Genomic DNA, 26,018 nt, shown 5'->3' with positions numbered 1-26,018 from the left:
CACATGTGCCAGGTTGGGGGCGCACCTCTCCAATGGCTATGAACGGGTGCCTGGATCTGGCCTCTAAGTCGTCGCAAGGCTGGCGTCGTAAGCTCCCATGACATACCAGTGGCCAACCGGCGACGTGGAGAAAAGCAAAAGCTTCGCCTACCAGGTTGCCACCTCTGGTGCGGTGGCAGGAATATGCAGCGATTAGCAATCCTCTCCTCCATGGATATTGCTTGGCTTGAGGCAGCCTGTAGGCGTATGTTCAGGCCCTTTGTGAATACTATGTACAATAAGGTGCCGTCAATCCTGCCACTCGGCAGAGGCCCAGCAAACATCCGAGATTGACACTGATTAATCCCGGGAAACATCAACGAAGACGTGGGGAGACCGAAGCTCATCCATGTCTGCGCAAGGGCAAAGCCACAGACTTTCGGGGATGGAGGGGGGACGTGAGACCCAAACGAGCTGATGTTGGGCATGTCGGACGAATGACGTCGGCTGTCCGGCGTTGCACAGCCTCATTTTCGCTGTTCTCCGCAGCACCCGCTTGGCTTGACTAGCACTTGAGTCGTCTCTTTCTGTGTCTCTCTGTGTCTGTCCCTCTCCTCTGTACCAGGCAGTCGGCGCAGGAAACGGTTCGCATGACGAGGCGTACGCGTCGGAGGCCACTTGTTGCCCAATCATCCCTCGGGCAAGCCCGTCCGATGGCTGGCATTTTAAGCGAATGAAGGTGCTGTTGAGGAGCGAGAAACCGAGCGCCAAGGTACAACGGTGCCGTGCCGGTATTTGGGACTTGGACTTGGAATTCGCCACTTGTGCAAGTTGGAAGATGGGCGGAGTATTCTTTTAGAACAATTAAGTGGAAATGGAGGGATGGCTGTGGCGGTGCAGACCGGGGTAAGCCACGAATGACTAATGAGGTTCTAGATCGGGCGGATACTGTGGCTGGTGCAAATCTGTGGCTGGTTGGAGAAAGTTGTGGCGAGTGCTTCGGTCTCCGACTTTCAAGCTCCCCGCTGCGTCTGTGTCTCTCTCTCAACACAACATCACTCGTCCACTCGTCTTCAACCGCGCACGTCCATCAGCGACAACAATGACTTCATTTTCCATCTCAGAAGTGCTTCACCAACGATGCAGCCGCCGTGAAACTACATACGTCTGCATGCCAACTTGACGTTTCCAAAAGGGCCCGTGTGTCAACCTCCCGCTTCAATACGCAAACTCCTGCCCAACAAGCTTCTCACTCAACCTCCACAGCATGTCAGCGTCAACCTTACTCGTCGCCCAGCAGTACACCTCCTCCTCATACGGATCCGCGACGCGACAGTGGTTGAGGTACTCCCCGTTCCTCTCCTGCCCCTTCAGCTCCTGGTCAAAGGCCGCATAAACATGCGTCGCGACTCCCTGGTCCATATCCTTGGGCGCGATGCCGCCCATGCCCCAGAGATACTTTGTGCCCATCACCGCGTCCACCCGCCTCAAACTCTCCAGCAGCGCGGGGATGTCGTCCGCCCCGTGCGCCGCGCTGAGGAGGTTCGTGTTCACGAAGCCCGGGCACAGACTGAACGCATGCAGGCCCCGCGACGCCCCGAGCTTGCCGGCCAGCGCGACCGCGAACAGGCTGGTGGCCGTCTTGGACTGCCCGTACGCCGCCCAGCAGTCGTAGTTGGCCCCGTTGTCGAAGGCATGGTCCGTCCAGCGGATGTGCCCTAGGCGGTGCGCGCCGCTGCCGATGTTCACGACGCGCGGGTCCGGGGAAGCGAGGATCTTGGGCATAAGGAGGTTTGTGAGGAGGAAGTGCGAGAGGTAGTTTGTTTGGAACTGCGACTCGAAGCCGTCTTGGGTGAGGACGTATGGGCCGGCCATGATGCCGGCGTTGTTGACCAGGAGGTCGATGTGAGGGACGTCTTGCCAGGAGTTGACGAGGGACGCGGCCTCGCGGACCTGGGCGAGGGAGGTGAGGTCCAAGGTAAGTGGCTTTATGGTGATGTCTGGGTGTGATGAGGCGAGGAAGTCGATGAGTGGTTGGGACTTGGATAGATTGCGACCTCCGAGGATGAAAGTCGACGGCTTGGCGACTGCCACCTGCTTCACGAAGGCTTCACCAAGACTCCCGGGAGAAACGCCGGTGATGAGGATAGTCTTGCCTGCGATGTGAGGAGCGTAAATGGGCACCAGCTCGCTGGCGCGTGTGGTGCTGTCGTAGGTCGGTGCCATGGTGTAAGTGGTGATGAGGCCAAGGTAGGTCTGTGAAGTGTAAGTTGGCGCAGTGACTTGAGATGCTGATGAACAACCTGGTGATGCCTCTTTGCTTTCAATCAGTCGATCATGGCCGTCTCTTTATACCCATCCCAGTCCATCGTCTGCGATGGTCTTACACATGCCATGTCGTATCATGGCTCTCATCCACATCTCGGAAAACGCTCAGAAAGTATCGCTATCCACATCGTAAAGTCTTGTGGCGCTGCAACAGGTGGATAGGTCTTTCGGTCCTGCTGAGTCCTGAGTGGTTGGTGTCTATGGCTCATGGTCGAAGCATGCGGATTTAGCGGCCGTAAGCGGCGGCAAGACCCAATTTGCTGCTCTTTCGGCGTTACCACTTCACGAACCTCAGGAAGCCTGCCTGTGAGCACAAAGAACTCGGGTAAGATTGAAAATGATCCTTGTGTTATCTCTAATTGACCCCCGATAACGCCAAAAGTTGTTGGTCTCCAGTTACCGCCCCCAAGCGTGCGGACCCACGGCGGCCGCATATGCCGCATGTCCCGCATCCCGCGCCCTGCTCCATGCTAGCCCCCACGCCCCTATGTGATCCTCTGAGCGATCAAAAAATATTCCTCTCATACATCATTCGTCAATTTCGTAAGCTCCTTTGCCAGGATCAGTTCCTATGGCCCTGGCCGCTGCCCCGCGTAGCTCCATTGCTACCCGGTGCCGCACCCCATGTACTGGCCCCACTTTCGGAGCCGGTGACCGGCCGGTATGCCCCGATGTTGTGGTACGGACTCGCAGACTCGCCCTGGGAGAGCCAGGTGTTGAGCGTAGCGGAACCACCCTGCTGTTGATATGTGAAATGTGTCGGCGTCTGGTCTTGGTGCTGACGGGGGACGGCGACGTATTGGGTGGTGTATTGGTTTGGCTGTTGGGAAGACATCTTCGCGACGGATGCAGGTGATGCGACGGGCTGGAAGTGACAGGGAAACGTGGACAAGAGTCTTCGCAATTGGGTTCTGATGAGAGTAGTGATGGAGAGATTGAAAATGGAAGCTTTTTTCGTTAACCTTCATCGATCTCTTATACACCGTTTCCAAATCCTCACAGGCTCTCGAAAGGTCATGAAAAGACCGCTGCGGTGGTCGCGATCCTCATGTGCTGAGGAGCGTCAATCCTCAGTGACGAGGAGTCGAACTCCTTCGCCACCACAGGCTCCTCAAAAGGGTCTTTTTGCGGTTCTTTCCTCACGCGGACAAAAATACAAAATCATGTAGTCTATCGAACATCGAACAGCGAAACATTCCCAAAACATTCCAAAATGCATGCGTCGTCATCAAAAATACCCATGGTCCACCCTCTCCAGAAACTACCCATCCCCAAGCGGTCTTTTTGGTAGGCAGTAATTCGAATTGGCCAAAAGAACCCGACATGTGTAAAAAGCCCCCCCCTCTGGCAGCCGTGAGCTAGTGCAGGCACCAAAGTCTCTGGGGAGGGGGGCACATGGTCGACAGGGGTAATGATTGCTAAAAAGACCACGCTTCAGGCGCGTCGGCGAGCGGGTGTAGCCAGCAGCACTGCAATTTTAGGGGGCATTCATTTTCTGTGAATTTTCACTGGCCGGGTATCTGAAAAGGGTCTCGCTTATGCAGGGTCTTTTTGCTGTTGGTGATGGGGAGTTTTGGTTGATGTTGGCTTGGCATCTTACGTCTGCTACTTATTTAATCCGCGCAGAGCGGGCGGTCTTTTTGAGATGACTAGTTTCTACAAGCCTTGATATCATGAAGACGTATCCTCAAGGATGTTCCCTCACGACCAGATTATCCAACACACTGGCATTCGTGTTTTTATCTTTACACGGGGACATCAAAGCCATGAAGTCCCGAGACCCTGCCGTCCCCCTGTCCAAAGATACCGGCGTCGTAGGACTGACTCCCGTCAACACCTCACACACCGTTGTTGCTGGATCCCTTCGAGGCGGACAACTTGAAGCCACCCAGCATGCTCTTCTGAAAGAATCCATCAGGATCATATTTCCGTGCGACATCGTTCAGCTGCTTGACAGCGTCGGCAGGGTAGCCGCCGAAGAAATCAACGACTTGGAAAGCGCCAGAGTCACCCATATATCTGAAAGGGTGATGAAGGCCTGCCTCACCCGTGGCACTGTCAATCGTTTGGACTGTCTTCTCAATCCAAGCGGAGATAACGTCGTCGTACTGAGAGTCGACCCAGGTCAACGCAATGGCATAGACGATGTATGTACCCACGGACTCGTCCAGCGACAGAGGCCCTCCACCAGCACCGTCTTTCTGAGAGGCGGCGATGAAGTCTCGGCCCAGGGGCTGGAAGTACACCTCCGTGGATGCGAAGGTACCGGCAGGAACTTGTGCCTGGATCGATCTTACCGCCTCTTTGAAGATCTCGCCGATGAGTTGGATGCCGGCAAGCAGTCCTTCAAAGTCCGTTGACGCGATCGTTCCTCCGGTGAGAATATCACCCTGGCCATCCATGACGGACTTTCCAGTCTCAAAAGCGAGATTTGCGACAGTCAGGTGACTCAGCGTGTTGCCGACGTTGGGTATGTCGAGAAACCGGCGGAAGATCCCAGGCTCTGTCTCATACGGATCGTCGTAGAATAACACGACGTATGCGTAGGCCGAGATCTCGTCTGTACCATCGTCTCTGGCAAATCCTACTGTGGGGATGATGTGTGACTTTGCGTCGAAGATGTCCGCGGAATAGGCAGCGACAGCCTCAAAGAAGGCTTCAAATTGGGAAGACTCGAATTGCAGAACGCCGGCAAATACTCTTGGGCTGGGTATGGTCTGGAGTTCGAACGATGTGACGAGTCCAAAGTTCGGGCCGCCTCCTTTCAACTGGGAGCAATATCAGCTTCGACCTCTGCCGCAGATTTCTCGGAGAATGCTCACCGCCCAAAAGAGGTCATTGTACTCATTAGAAGCGGTCGCGTTCACGATTCTCCCATCCGCGAGGACAACCTCAAAGCTGCTGACCGTGTTGGCTGAGAAGCCATACTTGTTGCTGTAAAAGCCTATTCCGCCAGCCAACAACAGCCCCGGAACGCCAACGGGTGCTACGCGGCCGCCGGCGACGGTAAGATCGTACGGCTCAAGGGCGTTGTAAACCTCTCCCCAACGCAGCCCTGGACCGAGCTGAACGTGGCTGCGTTCAGCGGAGAGTTCCAGTCGTGTCATGTTGGAGAAGGCGATGAGCACATCTCCGTCGATGCTATTCGCCCCCGGAATGGCCGTGTGACCACCGCCTCTGACGGCGAAGGAGCCGTTGACGGACTTCACTGCGCTCATGGCGGTGCTGACCTGATGAGCTGAGGTAGGCACAAAGATGCAGCCTGGGTTGAGTATCTCTACACCGTAGCCGATCAGTTTACCAACTTTCATGCAAGTGTGAGAGACCTTCAAGGCCTTACGGGTATTGGACCAGAAATTGCGCTTTTCATACTCCGAAACTGCAGATCCTGGTTGAAAAGTGATATCCGGGGACACCTGAGCGAGTGTTTTGCACCCAACGGAGATGGCCAAAGATTTCTGTATGAAAACAAGCAAGCCAATACCTGCGGCTCTCATTTTTGACGTCTTTTGCATCTTTATGAATATGAAGTTGACGATCAATAATTAAAGAACCGCCTACGTAATAACACCGGGCTCAAAATATTTCATGGCGGGCTCAGACAGTGGCCCTTAGACTCATATAGCAGGCTTTCAACCGTTTCCACGACTGGATCTTTGACATGTTGATCTTTACAGCGGATCCATGAACAGTTTCATGAGCCAATTGCGGGCTTATTAGAACTTCAGGACCGAGGCCGAAGTTTAGAATCTGATCGGAGCCTTAACCGAACAAATCTCCATGTTCATCCGATGCGGCCGGCTCCCACTGAGCAAGGGCCAGAGCCGCGGACCTGACGCCAAGGAATTTGGTACGGGCCAAATGCCGGCGGACACAAATACAACTCCACGTCTTTGCATTTGTCAGTTGGCCAGCATAGGTTCGCTTGTGCTTCGCGTCTATCGGCACTCCGAAGCTACTGTTAACGGAATTCAACCTCCGGTTCTTCGGCGTCCTTCAGTGACCGGCTCAGCGCTGAGATCGTCTCTTCATGATGTATATATGCTCGGTTTAGAGTGAGTTTTCACTCCACAAAGCCACATCTCCCATAGTCATTATAGTCTTTCTAATTTCTCAAACACTTAAACAAGACCAAAACATTAAGATGGCTGCATCAGAGGTTCAAAAGCTCGCCTTCTTTGGTTGTACCGGCAGCACCGGCAGCGCAGTCTTGAAATCACTCCTATTCGACACAAACAAATCGACCAAGATCCATGTCTTTGTCCGGTCAGCGCGCAAGCTCAAGCTACTCTTCCCAGGCATTGAAAGCTACTCCCACGTGGAGATCACCGAGGGCCAACTGAGCGACCATGCCCTCATGGTGCACTGCCTGTCGGACGCAACACATATCATGTGCACCATCGGCAGCAACGACAACCAACCCGGGATGCGCATGCACCGCGATGCTGTTGAAGCAATTCTTGCAGCGTTAAGCGAGTTACACGAGAAGGCGGAAGCGGGAGGAACGTGGCGGCGGCCGCACATGACGTTCCTTTCATCTGAATCTATAAGCGAGAAGCTATCATCACACCGACCAGCTTGGGTACATTGGCTGATCATGAGTTCCTTGAATCACATCTACTTTGACCTAGCCACGGCCGAGAAGAAGCTCATCTCGTCGTCGCTGGTCACGGTCACCTTGTTCCACGCCCCTTTTCTTTTCGAGGGGGAGTATTCGGGCTATACGATCAGCATCGATGAGCCGGCTGCATCAGCATCATATGGAGACTTGGGCGCGGCGATGGCGGAAATGGCCTTCTTGCCTGCGGAGGCAGACGTTCAGGCCGTTACCGTGGCGAGTCACAAGCCGATGGCCCTCGGCCCCAGGTCAGTGGAGCAGGTACGGAGACTCACCAATGGAATTTTGGGCCGTTTCGTTCCTGGGTACTGGAGCCTGCCAGGATGGAGTTGAGTTCGTGCTTAAGTATGGACGGTGATGAAGGTGAGGTTGACAGGAAAAATGGTTTAGACATTTAGAAATCTTGTTTTGTTGTGAAGCCCAGACGTGCTTCTCAGTCCTGAAGCCGATATCTTCAATTTTCAGCTGTTGTCACTTGGTAAGCTGGTGCTGCTATTGCCCGAGAATGTAGGTAATAAAGAGTGAAATGTCTGACTTGATTTTGCTGCTTTTGAGATCAAATATGTGAAGGCCGAAAAGTCCCTCCGACCTCGGACATAAGGCATCATCGGTATCCCACCCGCACCGGCCGGTATGAAGGCCTGCTAAAGTCCGTGGGCGGTAGACATACAAAGTTCACTTTTGACTCACATTCTGTCACGTAGCGAAAATGGGGAAGGCAGAGACAGTTGGCTAGCAGGCGTTCGCATGCCATGATGGGGCGTCACTTTGATCATTTTGTAATTCAATTCAAGGTGGAATGAGACAATCAACGAGTGTATGTGACTAGGAGATATGTGGTAATGACTGGCTCTGGTATACATAAATCCAAGCTGTTCGAATTCTCTGACACTTGTGCGCTCCCCCTGACTAGCCGTAGGTGTCATCTGCTGTCAAAGTCCGTTCCGGCCCATCTCAAGACCTTATGAAGCCTTAATCGCACATGGGCACATTCTCAAAGATGTAGTTGCTCTTGAACTCGCGCGGCGGGAATCCACAATCGGCACCACACTCGCTGCCGTCCAGACCGCCATCCGACAGACGTCCGTGGTAGACGGTGCCGTCGATCTCAATGGCAATGCTGCAGTCGGCATCGTCAATCGTGTCATCCTCAGCTGAGACAAGAGTGTAGTCAACATCGCAAATGTTGTCACTCGCCGGCAGCGACGAGCAGATGTCCTCGTCGAAGACATTGGTGGTATCGCACGGGCTGCCGGCCGCGAAGGTCCGCCAGTCGTGTGCGCCGTTGCCGCCCTGGACTTGGTAGGTATAGGACAGGCAGAGGTTTCCGGCAGCGGCGGGACGGAAGAGGCTGAGGGTACTGGCCAGGGCCATGACAAGGTTGGCGTTGGAGAACATCGTTTTGAATTGGTGAAGTAGTTTGAGGACTTGAAAGTAAAACTGGTCCTTTGGTGCGGGTGATTAATGAATCGTTGCTTGAGAATCTGGTGAGAAGGCTTACTTAAGAATTAAAGTGAACGCTATACGAGAATATCAAAGCATTATATACTTTGGCGATTGTTTCGGGCCATTTGGCAGCGGTCGTCAAAGATAATCATGACAACATCACAAATAGCCTATAGGAGGAATGCAGCCTAAATTCCCGCATCGCAACACGCTGGCTCCAAACTTAGTGAAAGAATACGCAATCATTTTACCAAAGTACAATTCACAAAAGCCGAGTAGAAAGTTGAGTCTCTATTCGATTAGACACTTCGCAAATCATTGCCGTCGGTGAGCCGGAATTCAACCCTGAGCTGACTTCAGTCATCCGACGTCTCCGTGATAATTCCTGACACCAGAAGAAGATCGAGATGAGACCATGATGGTACAGCCAGCAGGGTTTTGGCGTAACTCATGTTGCGATGACAGGATATTTGAGAGACACAGAGGGCCAGAACACATTCTTGATTTTCTATCGTGACTTCTGGTACCTTTTGGGTAGCATCCTCGAAGCTATGAAGTATTCCGGATGTAATGAATTTGTCACAATGCGAAGTTGAAGCGCAAAAGAATCTTACTCATTCTATGTATAGATGAATCCCAAAAGGGGTCAAAGCCAATTATCGGACCAGGCCTTCAGCTCTAAACGGAAGTAGATGAACGTTTGATCACCTTTTCCGTATCATCAGTAATCCTTATTCAATATTGATCGACAGGACGCAGGCCAAGACCTTTCAGCCCAACTCGGGACTTTGATAAATCATCATATCGTGTCTGTACCGGTCTGACAGGTGGACTGCACCGGGCGCGAGCCGTTCGATTAGTCTACTTCGGGCTGATAAAACCAAAGTCCCATAAAGTGCCATGCGGCGGCGCCGGGAACACTCTGCAGAGTCGTAACCAATCAGCTGCTTGATTACGTCTTCCGGACGAATCACAAACCCGCGACCTACACGTCTTTCGGAGAATATTGGAGATTATGAAGCGGCTCCTGCAAAAAGCCGGCACATCTTGTCATCGAGATCTTCCTTGGTGTCTTGGCGGCTGCCTTCGAAACACTGCCTCGCCCCCAATCACAGCTCTTCGCAATCGGGAAAATTTGAGAGTCTTAGAGTTGCATTATCACAAATCCTCTCACCACAAGACTATTGTCACAGCCTCCGGCGACCCATCTCCACCCGACGCCCGACTTTGTCTACACGTTGACTATTCAACGGACTGTAAGGGTGCAAGGATCTACAGCCTGTGTTTTTGCACGACCTCAGAGCCGCAGTTGCAGGTGCAGCAAGAACCTCTGAAAAGCACTATTACGCACGGTAGCATCATCAAAAGTTCTTTACAGTTGCGATCACAATTTCACCGAGGGTCCGAAGGCCGCATTCCTTTGTACCGGGCTGTCGTCAGCAGGAGAATCAGCTGTTCGTGACGATCTCTGAATTTACAGCTTACTATCCCGTCACAAATCGTCACTTGATTGTCAGGAACTTCCCAAGCTCAGACACTGTTCTGTTTCTTGTCGCCCAGCACATCCGGAGCTCAACAGTAACAACATTCAAGCGCTTCCAGGATGGCATCGCAAAGTATAAAGGAAACCCAGAATCATGGCAGTAAGTCGATCTTTCCGTTCCTCATCAGACACGAACACCTCTACATTAGCACACAATTCTTCCTGTCCCTTTATACAACCCAGTATCAAATTTTAGCTTGACCCGCCATCATGCGTATTAACACTCTTGCCATCTTTGCCTCTCTTCTCCTGCTTGGCCACCGCGCCTTCGCCTTCGATATCTACTTGAACGAAGACTCTGACTGCCCAGATGAGGAGATCAGCATCGTCTGTGAGGAGCAAGTCGTTGGGGACTGCTGCAATGGCGCTGTCAATACCCTGTACAGTTCCGCCCAGGCCAGCGACGACCAGGGCGGCGTTGTCCTGTATGGACTAGACCAGGGCCAGGCCCCGGACTCCGAGAATCGCTGTGGTCTTCAGCTGGCCAAGGACGACACTTGCGCTACAACTGATATCCCGCAGGGCTCCGCTGCTGGCGCCCTCGGCGAAGAGGGCGGCGATGAGGATCCCAGCACCGACGAGGAGCCGACTGATGGTGATGAGGACGGCGAGGATGATGGTGGTGGCGACCACGGTCGCCGCCACGCTCGCGACGTCTCTCCTAAGAAGGAGACTTGGATCCAGAAGAACAAGAAGGCCAAGCGCTCGGAGGGTTGGCGTCAGACTCAGCACACGGCTTATGCCGTCCGTGATGCCACCAATGTCTGGAAGCTATCCCGCGACTCCGAGCATGCTCCTGCATACGAGGCTCTCACCAACCGCCAGGAACGTGTTGATTTCCTCAAGCGGCACGGCGTTGCTAAGCGTCGTTAAAGATTTATTGTAATATCATGTCGTTGGAACTGGATGGGGAGTGTGCTTTTTTCTTTTTCTCTGCCCTCGATTTCAAACTGTCACTACCAAAGCCGTTCCTTAATGTCAACCAGCACACTCGTTTTGGAAGGAAATATGGGGTATCGAGTATCCTCGGAGCATCATCACATACTACCTAAGATCACAAAGGCATGCGCTGGGAGGATAGCGCCCATCATTGCCTCCCCTTCACCTTGCTAAGTCGCCGACTGCCGGCCGGCTTTGGCCTGGCAAATACAGATTACCCTGAATATTTAATCGTATCGGATATTCAGCCTGACAAAACTCGATTCTTGGATCAATCGCTGTCTTCGTATCTCTAGGTACTTTATACATCTACGTGCAATATTTCTATGCGGACATTGACTACCTGCAAGTGTTTGGCTGAGACTACCAATCCAAGCCGGGGGAATCCTCCTCGTTTGTTGACCTTAAAGTTTGGCAGCTTTGCTACAGATGTCTGCTAGCAAAGAATAGTATAGCTGTTACAAGATTCCTGCCAGACCGCCGAATCCCATTGCGCCGGATTAGACACGCAGACTGGCCAATTGTGAGCCGGCAGGATCCCTTCCAAACAGGTGGCATGGTACACAAGCAGTAGGATCTATGTCTGAAGGCCAATTTGTAGAAAGTTATCTTTTTTTTTAGATGCCCATTGGCCGCGTCTAGTATCCGGATGTATGCACCCATCTACTCGGGTCACTTGATGTATAGTACCTTATGCAAATGAACATCGTTGCATTTTTCTTTTGGAAGGGTGAGATACAGGAATGAAAGAATTGACCAGCAGAGCTTTGCTTTCAACGGAAATACTTCTTCAACAACACGATAGCCGCACCAGTCCAAAATGATATCTCCGCAGTTGTCCATCTCCAATAATCTATGACGCTCCGCATGGAATGCTCCAACATAGCGCTCTGTCAAGCTCTTCAATAGAAGTCCTCCAAAGCCGGCTCTCTCATTCTTCTTTCCACAGAGACAGAGGGGATGAAACGCTGTATCCACCTGCGAAAGCGCCCATCCCAGGCGTAAAGTATCCACCACATTTTCATTCTTCTTAGACGTGTTTCATCGTTCAACCAGTGACTTCCCCAGAAATGAAACTTCCTGGCTGACTTTGCATAGAACAGCAATAGCGCAGTAATAGCTAAGGCCACGATTGCCGTGAAAACCATGCCTTTAAGCGTTCCGCTTGCCGGTGCGCCGCTCGTACTGAATACGCCAGTTGCAAAACCTAATGGGAGAAACACGATCGTTACGTAAGTGAACTGACGGATGTTATCCGCGCGTCGTCTCTCCATCTCACCGAACATCAGCGCCAACCTTCTTGACATCGATTGCTCTAAATGCTCAATGCGGGACCGAACGCGGCGAATATGGAGTATTTTGTGATCGTTCGAGCTCTCCAAGTCTTGCAAAATCTCTCGACAATGGTTCTCATCATCTGCAAATTTCTGACCTGCCTTGTTGCGAATATCTTCCCGTTTCACCCACAAATTGATTTCTTCGATGTTTTGGTCGAGAGCCATCTTCACTGTCTGGATATTTGACAGGGCGCCCTGTATGTGCCTAGCCTTGCGGAACAAGACGTCGTGATTTCTCTCCTTCTCCAAGCTCCGATTCTCGAATCGCTGTGTGCTGGCGAAAGTCTGTTCCGCCGCCTCGAAAATGTTATTGGCGCCCGTGTGTAGCTTCTCTGCTGCAGTGCCGAAAAGAATCAGTTCTAGGACTCTGCGCTGATGCCAAGCATCCTTGCCAAGGCGAATGTCGTTGGACTTCGCATCTCCGCTCCGGAGAAGGTTTCTCACTGCTTGCGCGAATCGCTCAATTCTCTCTTCCCTAGAGACATCAGGAAGATCCCAGTCTTGGGAAAGTAGCCCTATTTCGTCACCCTTGCCCCAACTTTGATTTGATTTCAAGAAGTGGCACGTCCAGTACTGACCAGAAAAGTCACCGTCAAACTGGAAGCTTACTACACTCCTCACATACTTGCGTAAGTACCACGGCATCCAATTCATTCCATATTTGGATGGTTTTAGGTCGTAAATGACCAAATGGAACTCTGTCTTCCATCTGTTGAGTGTCCTTGTGATATCCTCCGAATAGAACTGGTCGTAGGACTTGTGTCTGCGAAGGAATATTGCCATTCCCCCGTCGTTCTTCTTCTGCCTGGCAGAAACCGTCTCAGGGCAAGCTTCATTGCGCCGTGGGTCGGGTGAGAAGAAGACCCATAATCGCTTTTGGCAGTTTTGAGGAGGTCTTCCTCTATTGATCACCTCTTCAATGGCCTTATAACTTCTGATTCTCTGAATTGGAATTCCATGTCCCAGCCCCTTTCTCGACCAGTGAGTATTTGGCATATCAAGGAGAATGCCGTCGCACTCCTTGCTCGCATGGGCTTTCTTTTTTTCAGTTTCGGCCTCTCTGTGGATTTCCTGCGAGCTGATGACAGGAGGCACAAAAAAGGCAGGCGATAATGAGAATAATTTTTCTTTGAATGCGGGAGTCTCCATTTCAAGATGTGACGGTATTCTAGTGTTGTGGAATGTTACTTCAGCAGCAGCACTGGTGGTCGGCGATCTGGCGAACGCTGTTGTATCGGCGGCAAGGCCAAAGTCCGGCTTCGAACAGCACCTCCAGAGAATGTATGGTATCTCAAATACAATTGACCAATATTCATCCCGTTGCAACTCGTTCTCGTACAAAACTGGCTCGTTCTGGTTGTCAAGAATGCCGGGGAAAAGACCATTGGCCGAAGAACTTCTAAGCAGCGTGGAAAGGTCTTCGATTAGCGTATCAGCTGCCGATTCCATATTATGTTGCGTTTGGAGCTGAAAGATGAATAAAAGAAATCTCCGTGGATCATATCGAGTGTCACCAGAGCTATCTTTCAAATCAAACTTATTGGAAACAGTGTTTTCCCACGGACCAAGCTTGTCCCCGGTTTGACATTCATTGAAGAATCCTGACTCTATAGCACTGAATAGCGCAGTGTCCTGTGGCTTCAGAGAGAATCTGTCCAACGACAAACTCCGTGTGACCGCTATCATTGGCTGTTTGCTCGGCAGGCCGGGGGGTTGAACGGCGAAACCCCTCATCATGGCTTGGCGAAGAAAGTTGGACGAATAGTCTCTATCGGCAAATTCGGGCTTAGGCCTGATTCCCATATCCTCTGCCGATTTGATTGCTTGCCAGATCAATGCGTGGTCTGTGAGATGGAAACTTTTGGTTGGCTCCGAGTCGTAGTGAGGGAACATGTAGTGTCCCCAGCGTGTGGTCTCGTCAATATCCTCGATCCAGTTCTTGACAATCTTATCAATCGATGTGAGATGATCGTTCTCTTTGAACGTCTTGTAGAATTCCCCAGCTTTGATGACTTGTAGCGCAGTGTCAACGAGAGACTTCCCCGGAAGGTATTCATTATTTTCCCATTCCCTGATGTTCTACCACTGACCCACATGTTGGGGCAGAAGGAATTCTCGCGTGGCAACTTCTTGGGGGTTGTGAATAACCACCTCATGTGCCCCCTGCAGACTCTTTCGATCCGCGTCTTCATTACACAGCTAGTAGGAATTGCCTCAGGATTCGTATCATCTTCAGCGCAGCTACAGGAGCGGTCTAAGCATGACAGCCCCAGTAGGAGGATTTGGAATGAAAAACTGCAACTCAGTTGTGAGCACAAGAAAATGGTTTTGTGGGGTTATGGTATCGAACTTACAAGCTCGCCGTTAAAATAACTCGATGATTGTCAACGTCACCGCATGTCAGGGCGATGGAAGGCTCATCTCCGCTCCCTATTGAAATGGGAATGCTACAGACGGAAAGAATATACTCCAGGTTTCTATTCAGGAAAAAGTCGATGGCAGAACTTTCCGTACATATGTGGTCCTTGACGTTCTTGAAGAGTCTGTCTGTAGTGGTGGAGGCAGTCTCCCACGAGACCTGCGGAATGCAAGTCAAAGGATTGCTGAAAGCGGACATGGTAGTTAGCCTGTATGCAAGGACCAAGGTGTGCTCTTGATGATCTGTTCCAAAGCCCTTTGATGCTCTTCGTTTTCGTCTCAAACAGTAGAAGGATTCCTGTGAATCAGATTGACGGACGAATTCAAGCGAGTTTGTCTCATCCAATGCGTCAATCCGAAGGACAACACTAGACGGGTGCCCCTCATGCTGTCGAATAATAGTGTTGCCTTCGATCTGAGATTTATACCAATAACTGGTCGCGCCGGCTTCGTTGAATCCATTCTCCAAGCGGATGAAGTCAAGGTTTCTGATTAACATGTCGGATCTGACCGTCAAGAGTGGTATAGATTCGTCTCCTGTCTGGTTGCCATTGATAGGCGTTGAATAGTTTTCGAGCACAAACTTTTGGTAGATGATGCCAGCGGATGCTGCGTATTGAACTCTGACCTTGAACCCATCTTCTGACATCCGGGAAAAAGTAGGCCAACGATGGTTGACCATGTCTACTGGTCGACACGCGTCTGGCTTATTTGGTGAAGCAATGAACGCGCCGATTCCCCGGCCAGTCGGGGTGTCTTTCGCATTCGAAAGTAGCTCTTCGAGACGTGCTACAGTGTAGTAGGGCTCTGGCATTTCTGGGTCGTCCACGCAATAGCCTACGTTCCCTCCAAAGTGTTTGCTAATGCGCAACAGGCGACCGGAGGCGCCTACGGTGGCGGTGATTCCCTCATCTCCAAAGGAAAGGTAGCTTTCACGCTTCTTGCCCACATCGGCTGCTTGGGATATGGCTTGCGACATCCTGTCGTGTACGGATTCCATGGCAAATCCGGGTTGGGTAAGGTAATTCAGACAAATTTGATCAATAGCGGTGACGATAATGAATGGAGTGTTCAACAGTGGTGGAAGGGCTTGATGAGAAGACTAGCGAAATCCACAAACAACCTGCAAGTGGGCATCCAGTTCTTTTCGAAGAAGTCTCAACCGAAAGGTCTGAGTTGGTTTCATTTGGACTATTCCTTTTTTGTCGTTCAGCTCATGCAACATGCTTGGACTGGGAAAATTTAATGCTAGTCAATTTTGACCTGTCACATTCAGACCACTTGAAAGATCCCACAAATACATCATTGGTCAAACGCAAGAATAAAAAAGTAAAACGTGTAGTCAAAGAGGATGGCTACTGACAGCAACTTTTGCTCCCCGCTCAAGAAGATGGTGAAGTGGAGTAGCAACTCAGAGCAACTGGACTGGTAACTTCTCCAACCCAACCTGCTATCCTTTCTAGGGTGACATAGATTTCCGTGCAATCTATTCTCTATATATATGAATGGCTGCTGTTGTAATGAAACAGCGCGCCGAGGATATGACGATTACGAAGGCTGCATAACAAACGTTCATCCCCATCCACCGTGTTTGCTGGACTACGACTACATAGCGCATCCTACATGGTCCAAGTTGTCGCATGAGTTGGGCGCCTTGAGTTTGCCTTCATTGATGCAAGCATCATAACTATGCCCTGTTTATTCCCGGCTTTGAAAACACGCGAGCAATAGCATTCCGGACATCTTAGGAATACAAACAGAAAGGCACGGAAATAGAAGTTCAGATGGAGAAAGTCTCCGGGTATCTATTTTATATAAACCAACATCTTCGTAGCATAATGACGTGCGGGCAGCTCCGACATGCCCAACCACATGTTCCAGATGCAGTCATCCCTGGCCATGCCCCGCCCCTCTTCACATGCAAGACACGATCAACTCCTGTCCCAGCCCACTCCGCTGAACACCTGTCCAATGGCCCCGAGCACCGTATCGACGATGGACTTGACGAATCCCTGGCGCTTGTTCTTGCCAGATGAATCCCGCAGGGGATCCTCGCTTCCCATTGTAGGCAACACATTGTCGCTCGCGGACAAGCTCACGAAGAGCGCAAAGGGGACCATCCAGACGCAGAGGCCAAAGTAGGAAGCGATCTCGGTGAAGCTCGGGATGTCGGGCTGATCGTAGTAGGAGTGCATGTTGGAGTAGGATTGCTGCTGGGCGGCGGAGAAGTGGCGAAACCACAAGTAGTGGTTGACAAGGACGAGGACTGTAGCTTGCTGTCAGCTTGGGCTTTCTGGAAAAGCAGCTTTGGGGGAAAGACATACCACACGAGGCCAGGAACAGAGGGTCAGTCAGCTGCACGAAGGGGAAACGGCGCATGTTTCCGAGGTACACGACGTGGGAGACGATGCCCATGAGGGTCAGCTTGAAGGGGAACCGGTCGACGACGCATAGCAGGAGCTGCAAGGCCATGATCGAGTAGATGAGCTTCGTGAGCAGCTTCTTGGCGGTAACCGTATGCTCCTCGACGAGTTCGGAGAGGTAGTAAAGACCCGAGGCTGTGGGAATAGCTACGTCAGTACACGATGCTGCCAAGGGAGACCCGGAGAACAACAGAGGCCGGAGTGGTTCACGAACCGATTGCCAGGGTCAAGAAGCAGAAGCCCACGATGGAGCCGAGGTAGCCAACAAGAGGTAGAATCCACATCTTGACGGCTGTGTTGTGTTGTGTTCAAAGAAGAATATGGTACAGAAAGAAAAAGAACGTGGAGAAGGCGAAGGTGGTGTTTGGTGGTGGGCAATTGTAGCTGGGAAGCTTCACATTGCGTAATTAAAGCCCAGGCGCATGCTGCACGGCCACGGGAGGCGCGTCGGGACGGGGAGACAGGGACATTTTTTGGTGGGTTCCATTTCGCAAGCGTGGCCTTTGCGCCGGAGTCTCGGAGCAGCTCATGATCCGGGGGGCGGGATGATGGGACCTCTGGATGAGGTAAGCAGCCGGGACTTGAACTTGTCGAGTCTTATCGACCCCACCACCCCTTCTTATCTTATCGATAGCTATCCGCACCCCCGAAGCCTGCGAATTTTGAAGTTTCCCACGACACAAAAATTCACCGCCAAACCTCGATGCGCCGACGTCACGAACCGCTCCCCTGACCTCCGGACCGCTGCTTGTCTCCTGTCGATACTCCAGACCTTCAATCCACCGAAACAATCAGCCCATCATGTCGCGCCCTGAGGACACCCTGTTGGTCAATCTCCCATCCGAACCCCGCCATCCAACTAACCTCCTCCAGCGCGGCCGACATCCACTACGATGACACCGAAGCGCGCAAATACACCACGAGCTCACGTATCCAAAACATCCAAGCCTCGATGACCCGACGCGCTCTCGAACTTCTCGACCTCAAGGGGCCCTCCCTGATCCTCGACGTCGGCTGTGGCAGCGGTCTTTCCGGCGAGATCCTCTCCGCCGAGGGCGAGGAGGATGGCGGCCCTCACACATGGATTGGCATGGACATCTCACCCTCCATGCTCGATATTGCGCTGCAGAGGGATGTTGAGGGTGACCTGCTTCTGGCAGATATCGGGCAGGGCGTCCCCTTCCGCGCTGGTTCCTTCGATGCTGCCATCAGCATTTCCGCGATTCAGTGGCTTTGCAACGCCGAGAGCAGCGACACATCCCCCGAGGGCCGCCTCACCCGCTTCTTTAACGGCTTGTATGCGTCATTACGTCGTGGAGGAAGAGCCGTGTGCCAGTTCTACCCCAAGAACGACACCCAGCGCAACATGATTACCCAGGCGGCGGTGAAGGCTGGCTTCGGCGCCGGTCTGCTCGAGGACGACCCGGAGACGAAGAATGTCAAGCTCTACCTGGTATTGACAGTCGGAGGTACGGCCGAGGGCGGCAAGGGAGGCGACATCACCAACGTCGTCAACGGCATGGAGGGTGTTGACGTCGAGGACGCGAGGCGGAAGGCGAGCGACCAGAGTGGCAAGGGAGAGATCAAGAAGGGCAGCAAGGCATGGATCGTCAAGAAGAAGGAACAAATGGAGAGGAAGGGAAAGATCGTCAAGGCTACGTCAAAGTACACTGGTCGCAAGCGCAATATCCGGTTCTGAGGGGAGCTCAGGGGCGGATGGTTTACTGCGGATGACGCATGGCATGGCGTTTTGGGTTATAGGAAAAGTTGCTTTTTAGAGATCGAATGCGAATCAGATACCCTCGGTCAAGCCTATGGATGCTTCTCCTCATTGTCTTCTTTCGGTGGGACGACCACGAAAGAATGGATGCTTTTTGAAGTACGTTTTTTGAGTACAGCCCCCGCCAAAATTAGTGCCACTCAAGACTTTCATCTGCCGGAGGCCGACAAGATATGCATCCCAACCCCTGCGGCTCTCAACATTAGCTAGCGAAGGGAGGAGGCATCTAGGCCTTGACACTCAGCAGATAAAGTTTGGCTCGCTTTGGCCGTGGTCATATGCTACCAGACATCGTGCTTATTATTGCCAGCGATCCCCACCCAAAGATCAGCTGCCTTGTTCCCCCTACGTCGACTCCCGATTCTGCAATGAAGTTGAGCATGATTGCCACAGCTTGAGCGGCAGCGATGCCGGCCTTGGCTAATACGTTTTCACAAAATGCGGCACTCCACGACAAGAAGCCCATCATCACCAAATACGCCAACTGTCAGATTAACTGCGTGACGGCCGTCTTTATTTGCTACGGTGCCGCAGAAAAGGGATGGGTCACGAAATGCTACGGCGCGCCACCAAAGATCAAGGCATGCGACCAGTCGTTCAAAGAGTGTCAGTCTGTGTATACTGCTCCGATTCGTTTTGAATCCAAATATTGGACAAGGGAATGTACGGTATAGCCAACTTCGGAAACGTCCGAGACCAGCAATATTGATTTCAATTTCCATAGATGCTCGCGCGGTCTGTAGCCGCCTCCATAACTGGTGTGAGGGTGGGGTTACCGATGAGCTATGAGATTGCGTTGTCGCCGTACTTTGGTGTCCAAGGCACATCGAAACGTCTGGAAGTTGACCGCAGGTCATTTTGTAGGAACGAGAGAAGTGAGAAATGATCAAGTGTTTGTTTTCCCCAGACTGGTTGGATGGATAGAGCTTTAGAGCGGTCCACTGACGTTTCGTCCCGATTTCGTAACGTCTGGTTCTTTGTCATCCGCATGTCAGTCCTTCTTTCCAGCTACCGCAAGTTGTATGGATGATAGAGGTCTGCGAAAGTCATCAAGTAAACAAATTCAAATACTTTGAGGATGTACATACTTAAGAACCCAAATCATTCGCCGTTTTGCTCACTATAAGCCGCTCACTACTCATTACACCCTAAACACCACAAAACACATATCACACACCAGACACCGTCCGCCGTCACAAGCAAACCCATAACAACCACCAATCAGTGGTGCTTTCAGCAAGCCCTCTTCTGCGAGCCAGACTCATCTATCAGTATGAAATTCCCCGCAGTCACCAATCCCTCGTTCCTCATTCTGGCACCGGTTGCCGTCTTGGCTGTTTCTTCTCGAGGTGCTGCTCAATTTGCATACGAAGACTGCTGGAAAGATTGTATGGCTGCACTGGGCGCATGCTCCTCCGTCGCCGATCAGGTTGCATTTATGAGCCCATTTGTTGCAAGCCACGTCATGATCAAAGGCATCAAGGCATACATAGACTGTGACATTGAATGCCTTGAATCATTTACCGCGGCCTCCAACAATACCATTTGAATCAGAGCTATGGTTCTATGATGAAGGAATGACTATCTTGTCGTCAAGAAGCCCGAGGCCGGACTAGCGAGGTGACTCTAGGAGGATATGCAAGATTGGCAATACAGAATGTGGAATGGCTAGAGTAATGTAAAGATCAATTACTCCAAAGTTTCGTTAAATGATATTGTTGAAGACTTTATCACCTCATGTCATGTCTATGCAAATAGATTGTATGCCCCTCTTCGTTCGATCCCAGCTCCCGCAGAGAATATAGGTACTTTAAGAAATTGACAGTATAGTTGAATTAAGAACGCAAAACGCATTGATTTGCAAGACGTCGACGATGACACATGACCTCATCGTCTATGGTTGGGAATCGGCCATCTGCCTTCGACTGTTATCGTCCGATGATTGCCACCCACGTTGCGTAGAAGCTGTCTCTAAAGAGATGCAAGCTGATGTAGCCTCAATCGATACTCCCGATCTGAAATAATCTTGTCGGGAATTAAGTATCAGACGTGATGGTTTGAGTTCGTGGGCTGACTATGACGCCAGAAGAGATCGTAGATGCCGGAGGCCGACCACCAAACATTCCAGGAGACATGATCTAGCCATCCCCAGCTTGGTGGTGTCTGCCAGCCCTCTACTTAATTTCGAAAGGTAATCCACACAGACTAGGATATTTAACGCGGTCAAATCAACCCATAAACTCGCAGACAAGTCACCAACATCACGCTTCTCCCTATAACACTATCCCGAACGGAATTATCGCAGATTATTACTCGCTCCCCTGTTTCAGAACTTTAGTCCACAATTCAGGCACATGGATCTCTCAATTCTTCTCGTGCTTCCCGTCTTCCTGGGAGCACCAGCTGCTGTCGAAGCTGGCCCCTTGGGCTACGGCATATGCCAAGCTGGATGCGCAGGCGTCGTCACAGCCTGCTACGCCGCTGCCGGAGCAGTTTGGGGTGCAACAGCGGGTGCTGCAGCTGCTCCCGCTGTTGTTGCATGCAACGTAGCATTCGGAAAGTGTCAGGCTGCTTGTGCTGTGGTGGCTTTGGCTCCAACTCCTTAGACTCCTTTACATATGAAGTGGGTCGTCGTCAAATCTCAGCTGCTTCTCAGCACTGGGAGATGAGTATGAACTCGCCAACATCGCTGATCACATCTCCAGTCAGTAAGAAGAGTGGCACAACCGGGGTCCCTGGCAGCACGTCTATGTTGGTAGTTCTTGAAGACGAAGTTCAAGCTAAGGGCTGGAGATGATGGGCTTTGTCAGTAGCAAAAGTTCGATGTAGGAGTTTAGGTCAGAGGGAACATGCGAGAGCAAAACAAGATTGCAGTGAGACTTGGACCGGTAGCCAAACTATTTAAGGATTCATACTTCCCGAAATCGCAAACCTCTAGCTCCGACCCTTTTGATGTTCATCACAGTCCTCTTTGACTATTGCCTACAAACCCGAGAACCACAGCATCGAGTCACAAGCAGATCTTTTCGGCAACCTAGACCGAGCTATCGATATGCTACTCTCGACAGCAAAACTTTCCACGCTCTCCATATTGGTGCCCGCTGCTGTCTTAGCTGAGACATGTGTATATGGCACCTGTCAGACTGGATGCGCGGCTCTTGTGGTCACATGCTACACTGTAGCCGCTGGCATCTTCGAAGTCACATTTGGTGTAGCTGCTACACCTGCTGTAAAGACATGCGATGCAGCTTTTGGAAAATTTCAAGCTTCCTGCTCGCAGGCGAGATCTGCTCCCCGATTTTAATTAACTACTTGCCCTTGGGAGCTTGTTATCCAACCTTATGTCAGTGGGAAACTTCGATTCGTGTTGGATGGGTGGCTACAGGATGACCGGGAATTCAAAGGTGTGATAGATGATTTGGCAACGGGTATCGGAGGAGCATATGCACCTTACAATTGGGAAGTTTCTGACCAGAGGAATTGGAAAACGTTTGAGGATGGCATCCTGTTTTGGAACCTTTCCCACGTACTATGTTATCAAAAACCGAAAAGGTGTACAGGAGGCCAACCGCAGCCAAGTTTATTTCATACCCCGTTCACCTAGGGCCTATGACGACCACTCACGCGACGCATCACGCGAAAAAGAAAGAACTCTATGCTTCTACATCTTTCGTCATACTGAAGAAGCTGGCGTAAGTTTGTGGCGAGTATCGCCACATGTTAAAGGTAGCATGTTGCGTCGAAATAATCCATTATGGAACTTTAATCAAAGTTGAAATCACTTTATTGAAAATTCAATGATGTAACGATTAGACTTCGAAAGGTTGACGGTCATCACAGACAAAAGACTACAGCTGCTGGAGGCCGACCGCCCAACACTCCAACAGACATGAACCCGGCATCGTAATCAACCCGCCTAAGACGGTAGCTGAGAATTTACTTCAAAGATCGCTTGAAAGAGTTTGACAGTGTACGATTGGGTATTTGACGTGGTCTGTTCGAGCCCGTTCTTACGAATTGTTCAACGACCGTAGCTAACATTTCTTTCAATCAAGCCAACGTAGGCAGTCAGATTCTGCGCAGTCAGATAACTCACGTTTCGGCCTGCCGATCAAAGCACAGAGACTCAAGCAATATGAAGCTCCTTCCTGTTCTTACAACACTCCTGACCGGATCGAATCCTCTCAATAAATTCAGTATCTGCAAGGCTGGATGCTTGGTAGTCATGACGACCTGCTACAATACTCTGGGCCCGATGTTGGGGGCCACTCTTGCATGCAACTTAGCATTTGAAAAGTGTCAAGCTACTGTCTGTCCACTGGAGGCTGAAGATGCAAGTACCTAGACTCTTCTACATTGAGGCTAGTGGGTAGTCACGGAGTGTACGCTTCTTCTCCGCTTCAGTGAGACCCATCTAACTTGCACACAGATCAGCTCTCATAGGCTCTTTCACCCTCATGGAATGGGATGAAGATTTCGTTAGCAAATTCATGTGCATATTAGTATCTTTGGGAAGCGGAGGATGAAACAGGGTGTCGAGATGACGAGGAATAGAGAGAATGGACGATGGCTCGCCTTGAGTGGCCGTGTAAAGACATAAGGCAACAACACGAAGACGTCAAGCAATCGATGAAATCATGCCTCTTTCTAAATCTATGTGGCAAAAAGCTGTCCAATATACTTTCATGGACAGCAGTCTCCATGACCTAGATGATTGATCTATAGCAGGACCACAGAGGGTAGACACGCGGCCTAAATATTTGTACGTTAGGCCTATCCGTGAGATACGCCAAGCATGCCCATTTCATATTGTGCCAGCGGCTTTCAGTACGACACATGCGGAGTTGTAGCTGAGAATATCACATGAACATTTACCGCTAACTTTGCGAATAAATAGGCTATTTTCTATGTTATCAGGATAGACATGGGCACTGTTCGTAGCATTATATCTTGGTCGTGCGCGCTTTTTGAAGCAGAGCCTTGTATCACTGCTATCATCATTCTGTAATTACCTGCGCAAAGGTCGCCGAGTGAGGCGTGTGGCAGACTGATGTCGCTGCCCAATGAGTTGAGCCCAGCCGCTTTGGGACGAAGTGCCGAGCGTGAGGGATACCATGCAATTATTACTAGAATCGGCAGCCTCACCTAATTATAGCTATCTGCAGCATGCAGCTTGCCTTGTCTCACCTGGGTACGGGATACACCACGGGAATTTTGAGACGTACTATTCGTCAGCCTGATCTTAACGGGCCTTCGGTGCTCAGCGACGAGGATCATCGCAGTTTTTAGCTTTCAAAGGGTTACTGAGGCTATTGAAGGCTGCCAGCCTGCTGATGCCCCTCCCGTATTTAAAGGTAGGATCAGGCTGGCTGCAAACTCCTGTTCGCCTCCCTTTACCACCATCTTTGTCTCACTACCAAGTTCAGCGGGTGATCAACCTATGGAGTCGGTACCCCTCCGCAGTTTTCAGTTTCCGCCGGAGAATGGTAGCAATGCGAGGGAGATTCCCTGGGAGGGTGAGGATCTGCGGTCCCCTCACATCGAATTATCGGCCCTCGGACGACATGATTGTATGAGCCTACCGCCTGGATGCCAGTGGGTTCACGGCTTTTGCTAATTCTTCATTAAGATAATTTAGACGGGCCCGGCACCTTCTTGCCGCTCAGTGCTCAAGAGGCAGCGTCGCTGCCTGAGTCGAACTTCAAGCCGCCTGCCCTCAAACTTTGGTATCTGGTTCTTATACAAATCTGGTTCATTGCATGCTTGTCGGGCGTAGGGGTTCTTGTCTTCTTTGGCCGAACAAAATCCACAGTGGTTCATCTGAGATTACAGTACAGCTATGCGCTGTGGCTCTACGCCCCAGGTATCATCGCATTCCTTACTACGATGCTCTAGAGGGGAACTCTCCAGTCATACAATCGCATTATCCCCTACAGCCACATGGCTAAGCCGCTAGTCGATGAAGCATTGGGGGCTTCCTTGAACGAACCACTGAACCGCATTCCTGGGGGCAACATAAATCCCGGCCTTATCTTGTCCCTGTTCCAAAGCGGCGATTACCTTAGCTGTGCTGTCAACATAAGCCCCCTAGTCACGTGGCTTCTAATACCCGTTAAATCAGGACTAATACAGCTTATCGAAGACGGTGCTGGTTGGGTTATGCGCATCTCCGTCGGCTTCGGTGCTATTGCCATGATTACTTATTTCTGGCTCTTCCTGGTTACGTTCAGCATCACAATATTTTTCAGCAGAAACCAAACGGGACTGAAGTGGAGTCCATGTACTCTGGCTGCTCAGATATCGTTGATTCAAGGTTCGAATATCCTTGACGAGTTTGCGAATATTCCTACAGAGCGCTGAACGATGCCGTCAGATCCTGGCCGAAAGAAGGATTGCGACTACATCTAGGATACTGGAAGAAGGCGAACAGCAATCTGGTCATTCACGGTGTTAGATTTCTTCAAGAAAATGACACCCACACAACCAGCAACTTAGACCCCGAACGTGGTATTCGAAATTTCGACACTAGGGCTCCATATATCACGTATCAAAAACTACCAGCCAATGTCAACTCGAGGTCCGTCCAGGGTACTACACCAAGCGATTCACGACCACATGTCGACAGGGTTTGGAATACTTTTCTTTCGGACGCCTATCTTGTCGTCGTGACGATACTTGGTGCCTCTGCGTTGATTGCCGCTACAGTCGCGTGGGCAAAGGGGTTCAGACACAGTTCCTCATCGTTCGCACCAGACAATAAGATAGTGCATCCCGAAAATGGTCGACATGATTCTCAAACGGGGAGTGCGGATCCGGAGGGCACCATACGCGTCTTCCTCCGTGGGATAGTGTTCACCGTACTCCCGTCTTTGCTCTTCGGCCTCTTCAACAACTCTTTCCTCGCGGCTGACATCTACCAGCGGACAATGACGCCCATCGCCAACATGGCCAGCTCACTTGAAGAGGATGAACGCGCTCGTTTCTACCCAGGGGAAGCAAATATCAAGGGCGCAATGGCTAAGGACGGTATGCTGCGCAAAACACTGCATAGCAACGAAGAGTAGCCCAATCATATCCAACTTTTCTCTTCATAACTTTCATTGGTGCCAACAGAAAATGCAGGTTTAGGCAGCAAGGAGTCATGTGACCGACACAATTAACTGGGTCCTTGGGCGCGTATATCATGAAGCTGCGCCGCGTGTGGGGA

At 51.2% G+C, this 26,018-nt stretch overlaps 8 protein-coding genes across 8 annotated transcripts; 3 read left to right on the top strand and 5 right to left on the bottom strand.

The window, feature by feature from the left end:
- Nucleotides 1-1,197: 1,197 nt before the first annotated feature.
- Nucleotides 1,198-2,205, bottom strand: CGCS363_v000265 (Short-chain dehydrogenase TIC 32; the record flags this gene model as incomplete). The annotated part of the gene is made up of 1 exon (XM_036632114.1): nucleotides 1,198-2,205. One exon carries the CDS (start codon nucleotides 2,203-2,205, stop codon nucleotides 1,198-1,200), a length of 1,008 nt encoding a protein of 335 aa, XP_036502686.1.
- A 664-nt stretch (nucleotides 2,206-2,869) lies between these two features.
- CGCS363_v000264 (uncharacterized protein) lies at nucleotides 2,870-3,142 on the bottom strand (the record flags this gene model as incomplete). The annotated part of the gene is made up of 1 exon (XM_036632113.1): nucleotides 2,870-3,142. The coding sequence occupies one exon, from the start codon at nucleotides 3,140-3,142 to the stop codon at nucleotides 2,870-2,872; it is 273 nt and encodes a 90-aa protein (XP_036502685.1).
- Nucleotides 3,143-4,145: 1,003 nt separating this feature from the next.
- Nucleotides 4,146-5,804, bottom strand: CGCS363_v000263 (putative FAD-linked oxidoreductase; the record flags this gene model as incomplete). The annotated part of the gene is made up of 2 exons (XM_036632112.1): nucleotides 4,146-5,075; nucleotides 5,130-5,804. The coding sequence occupies 2 exons, from the start codon at nucleotides 5,802-5,804 to the stop codon at nucleotides 4,146-4,148; spliced, it is 1,605 nt and encodes a 534-aa protein (XP_036502680.1).
- Nucleotides 5,805-6,451: 647 nt separating this feature from the next.
- tpcG (Monoogygenase tpcG) lies at nucleotides 6,452-7,258 on the top strand (the record flags this gene model as incomplete). Its single annotated transcript, XM_036632111.1, has 1 exon — nucleotides 6,452-7,258. One exon carries the CDS (start codon nucleotides 6,452-6,454, stop codon nucleotides 7,256-7,258), a length of 807 nt encoding a protein of 268 aa, XP_036502679.1.
- A 639-nt stretch (nucleotides 7,259-7,897) lies between these two features.
- CGCS363_v000261 (uncharacterized protein) lies at nucleotides 7,898-8,323 on the bottom strand (the record flags this gene model as incomplete). Its single annotated transcript, XM_036632110.1, has 1 exon — nucleotides 7,898-8,323. The coding sequence occupies one exon, from the start codon at nucleotides 8,321-8,323 to the stop codon at nucleotides 7,898-7,900; it is 426 nt and encodes a 141-aa protein (XP_036502682.1).
- Nucleotides 8,324-9,974: 1,651 nt separating this feature from the next.
- On the top strand, nucleotides 9,975-10,787 carry CGCS363_v000260 (uncharacterized protein; the record flags this gene model as incomplete). Its single annotated transcript, XM_036632109.1, has 2 exons — nucleotides 9,975-10,014; nucleotides 10,225-10,787. The coding sequence occupies 2 exons, from the start codon at nucleotides 9,975-9,977 to the stop codon at nucleotides 10,785-10,787; spliced, it is 603 nt and encodes a 200-aa protein (XP_036502681.1).
- A 5,752-nt stretch (nucleotides 10,788-16,539) lies between these two features.
- Nucleotides 16,540-17,315, bottom strand: SVP26 (the record flags this gene model as incomplete). The annotated part of the gene is made up of 3 exons (XM_036632108.1): nucleotides 16,540-16,874; nucleotides 16,933-17,166; nucleotides 17,246-17,315. The coding sequence occupies 3 exons, from the start codon at nucleotides 17,313-17,315 to the stop codon at nucleotides 16,540-16,542; spliced, it is 639 nt and encodes a 212-aa protein (XP_036501564.1).
- A 517-nt stretch (nucleotides 17,316-17,832) lies between these two features.
- Nucleotides 17,833-18,730, top strand: BUD23 (18S rRNA (guanine(1575)-N(7))-methyltransferase; the record flags this gene model as incomplete). Its single annotated transcript, XM_036632107.1, has 2 exons — nucleotides 17,833-17,855; nucleotides 17,905-18,730. 2 exons carry the CDS (start codon nucleotides 17,833-17,835, stop codon nucleotides 18,728-18,730), a joined length of 849 nt encoding a protein of 282 aa, XP_036501565.1.
- Between the last annotated feature and the right edge of the window lie 7,288 nt (nucleotides 18,731-26,018).

This window comes from Colletotrichum siamense (genome assembly GCF_013390195.1).
Source record: "Colletotrichum siamense strain Cg363 chromosome Unknown KSG_Cg363_contig01, whole genome shotgun sequence".
Classification (NCBI taxonomy): Eukaryota; Fungi; Ascomycota; class Sordariomycetes; order Glomerellales; family Glomerellaceae; genus Colletotrichum; species Colletotrichum siamense.
The sequence above is the reverse complement of the archived record's forward strand: the minus strand, read 5'-3'. Positions and strand labels throughout refer to the sequence as shown.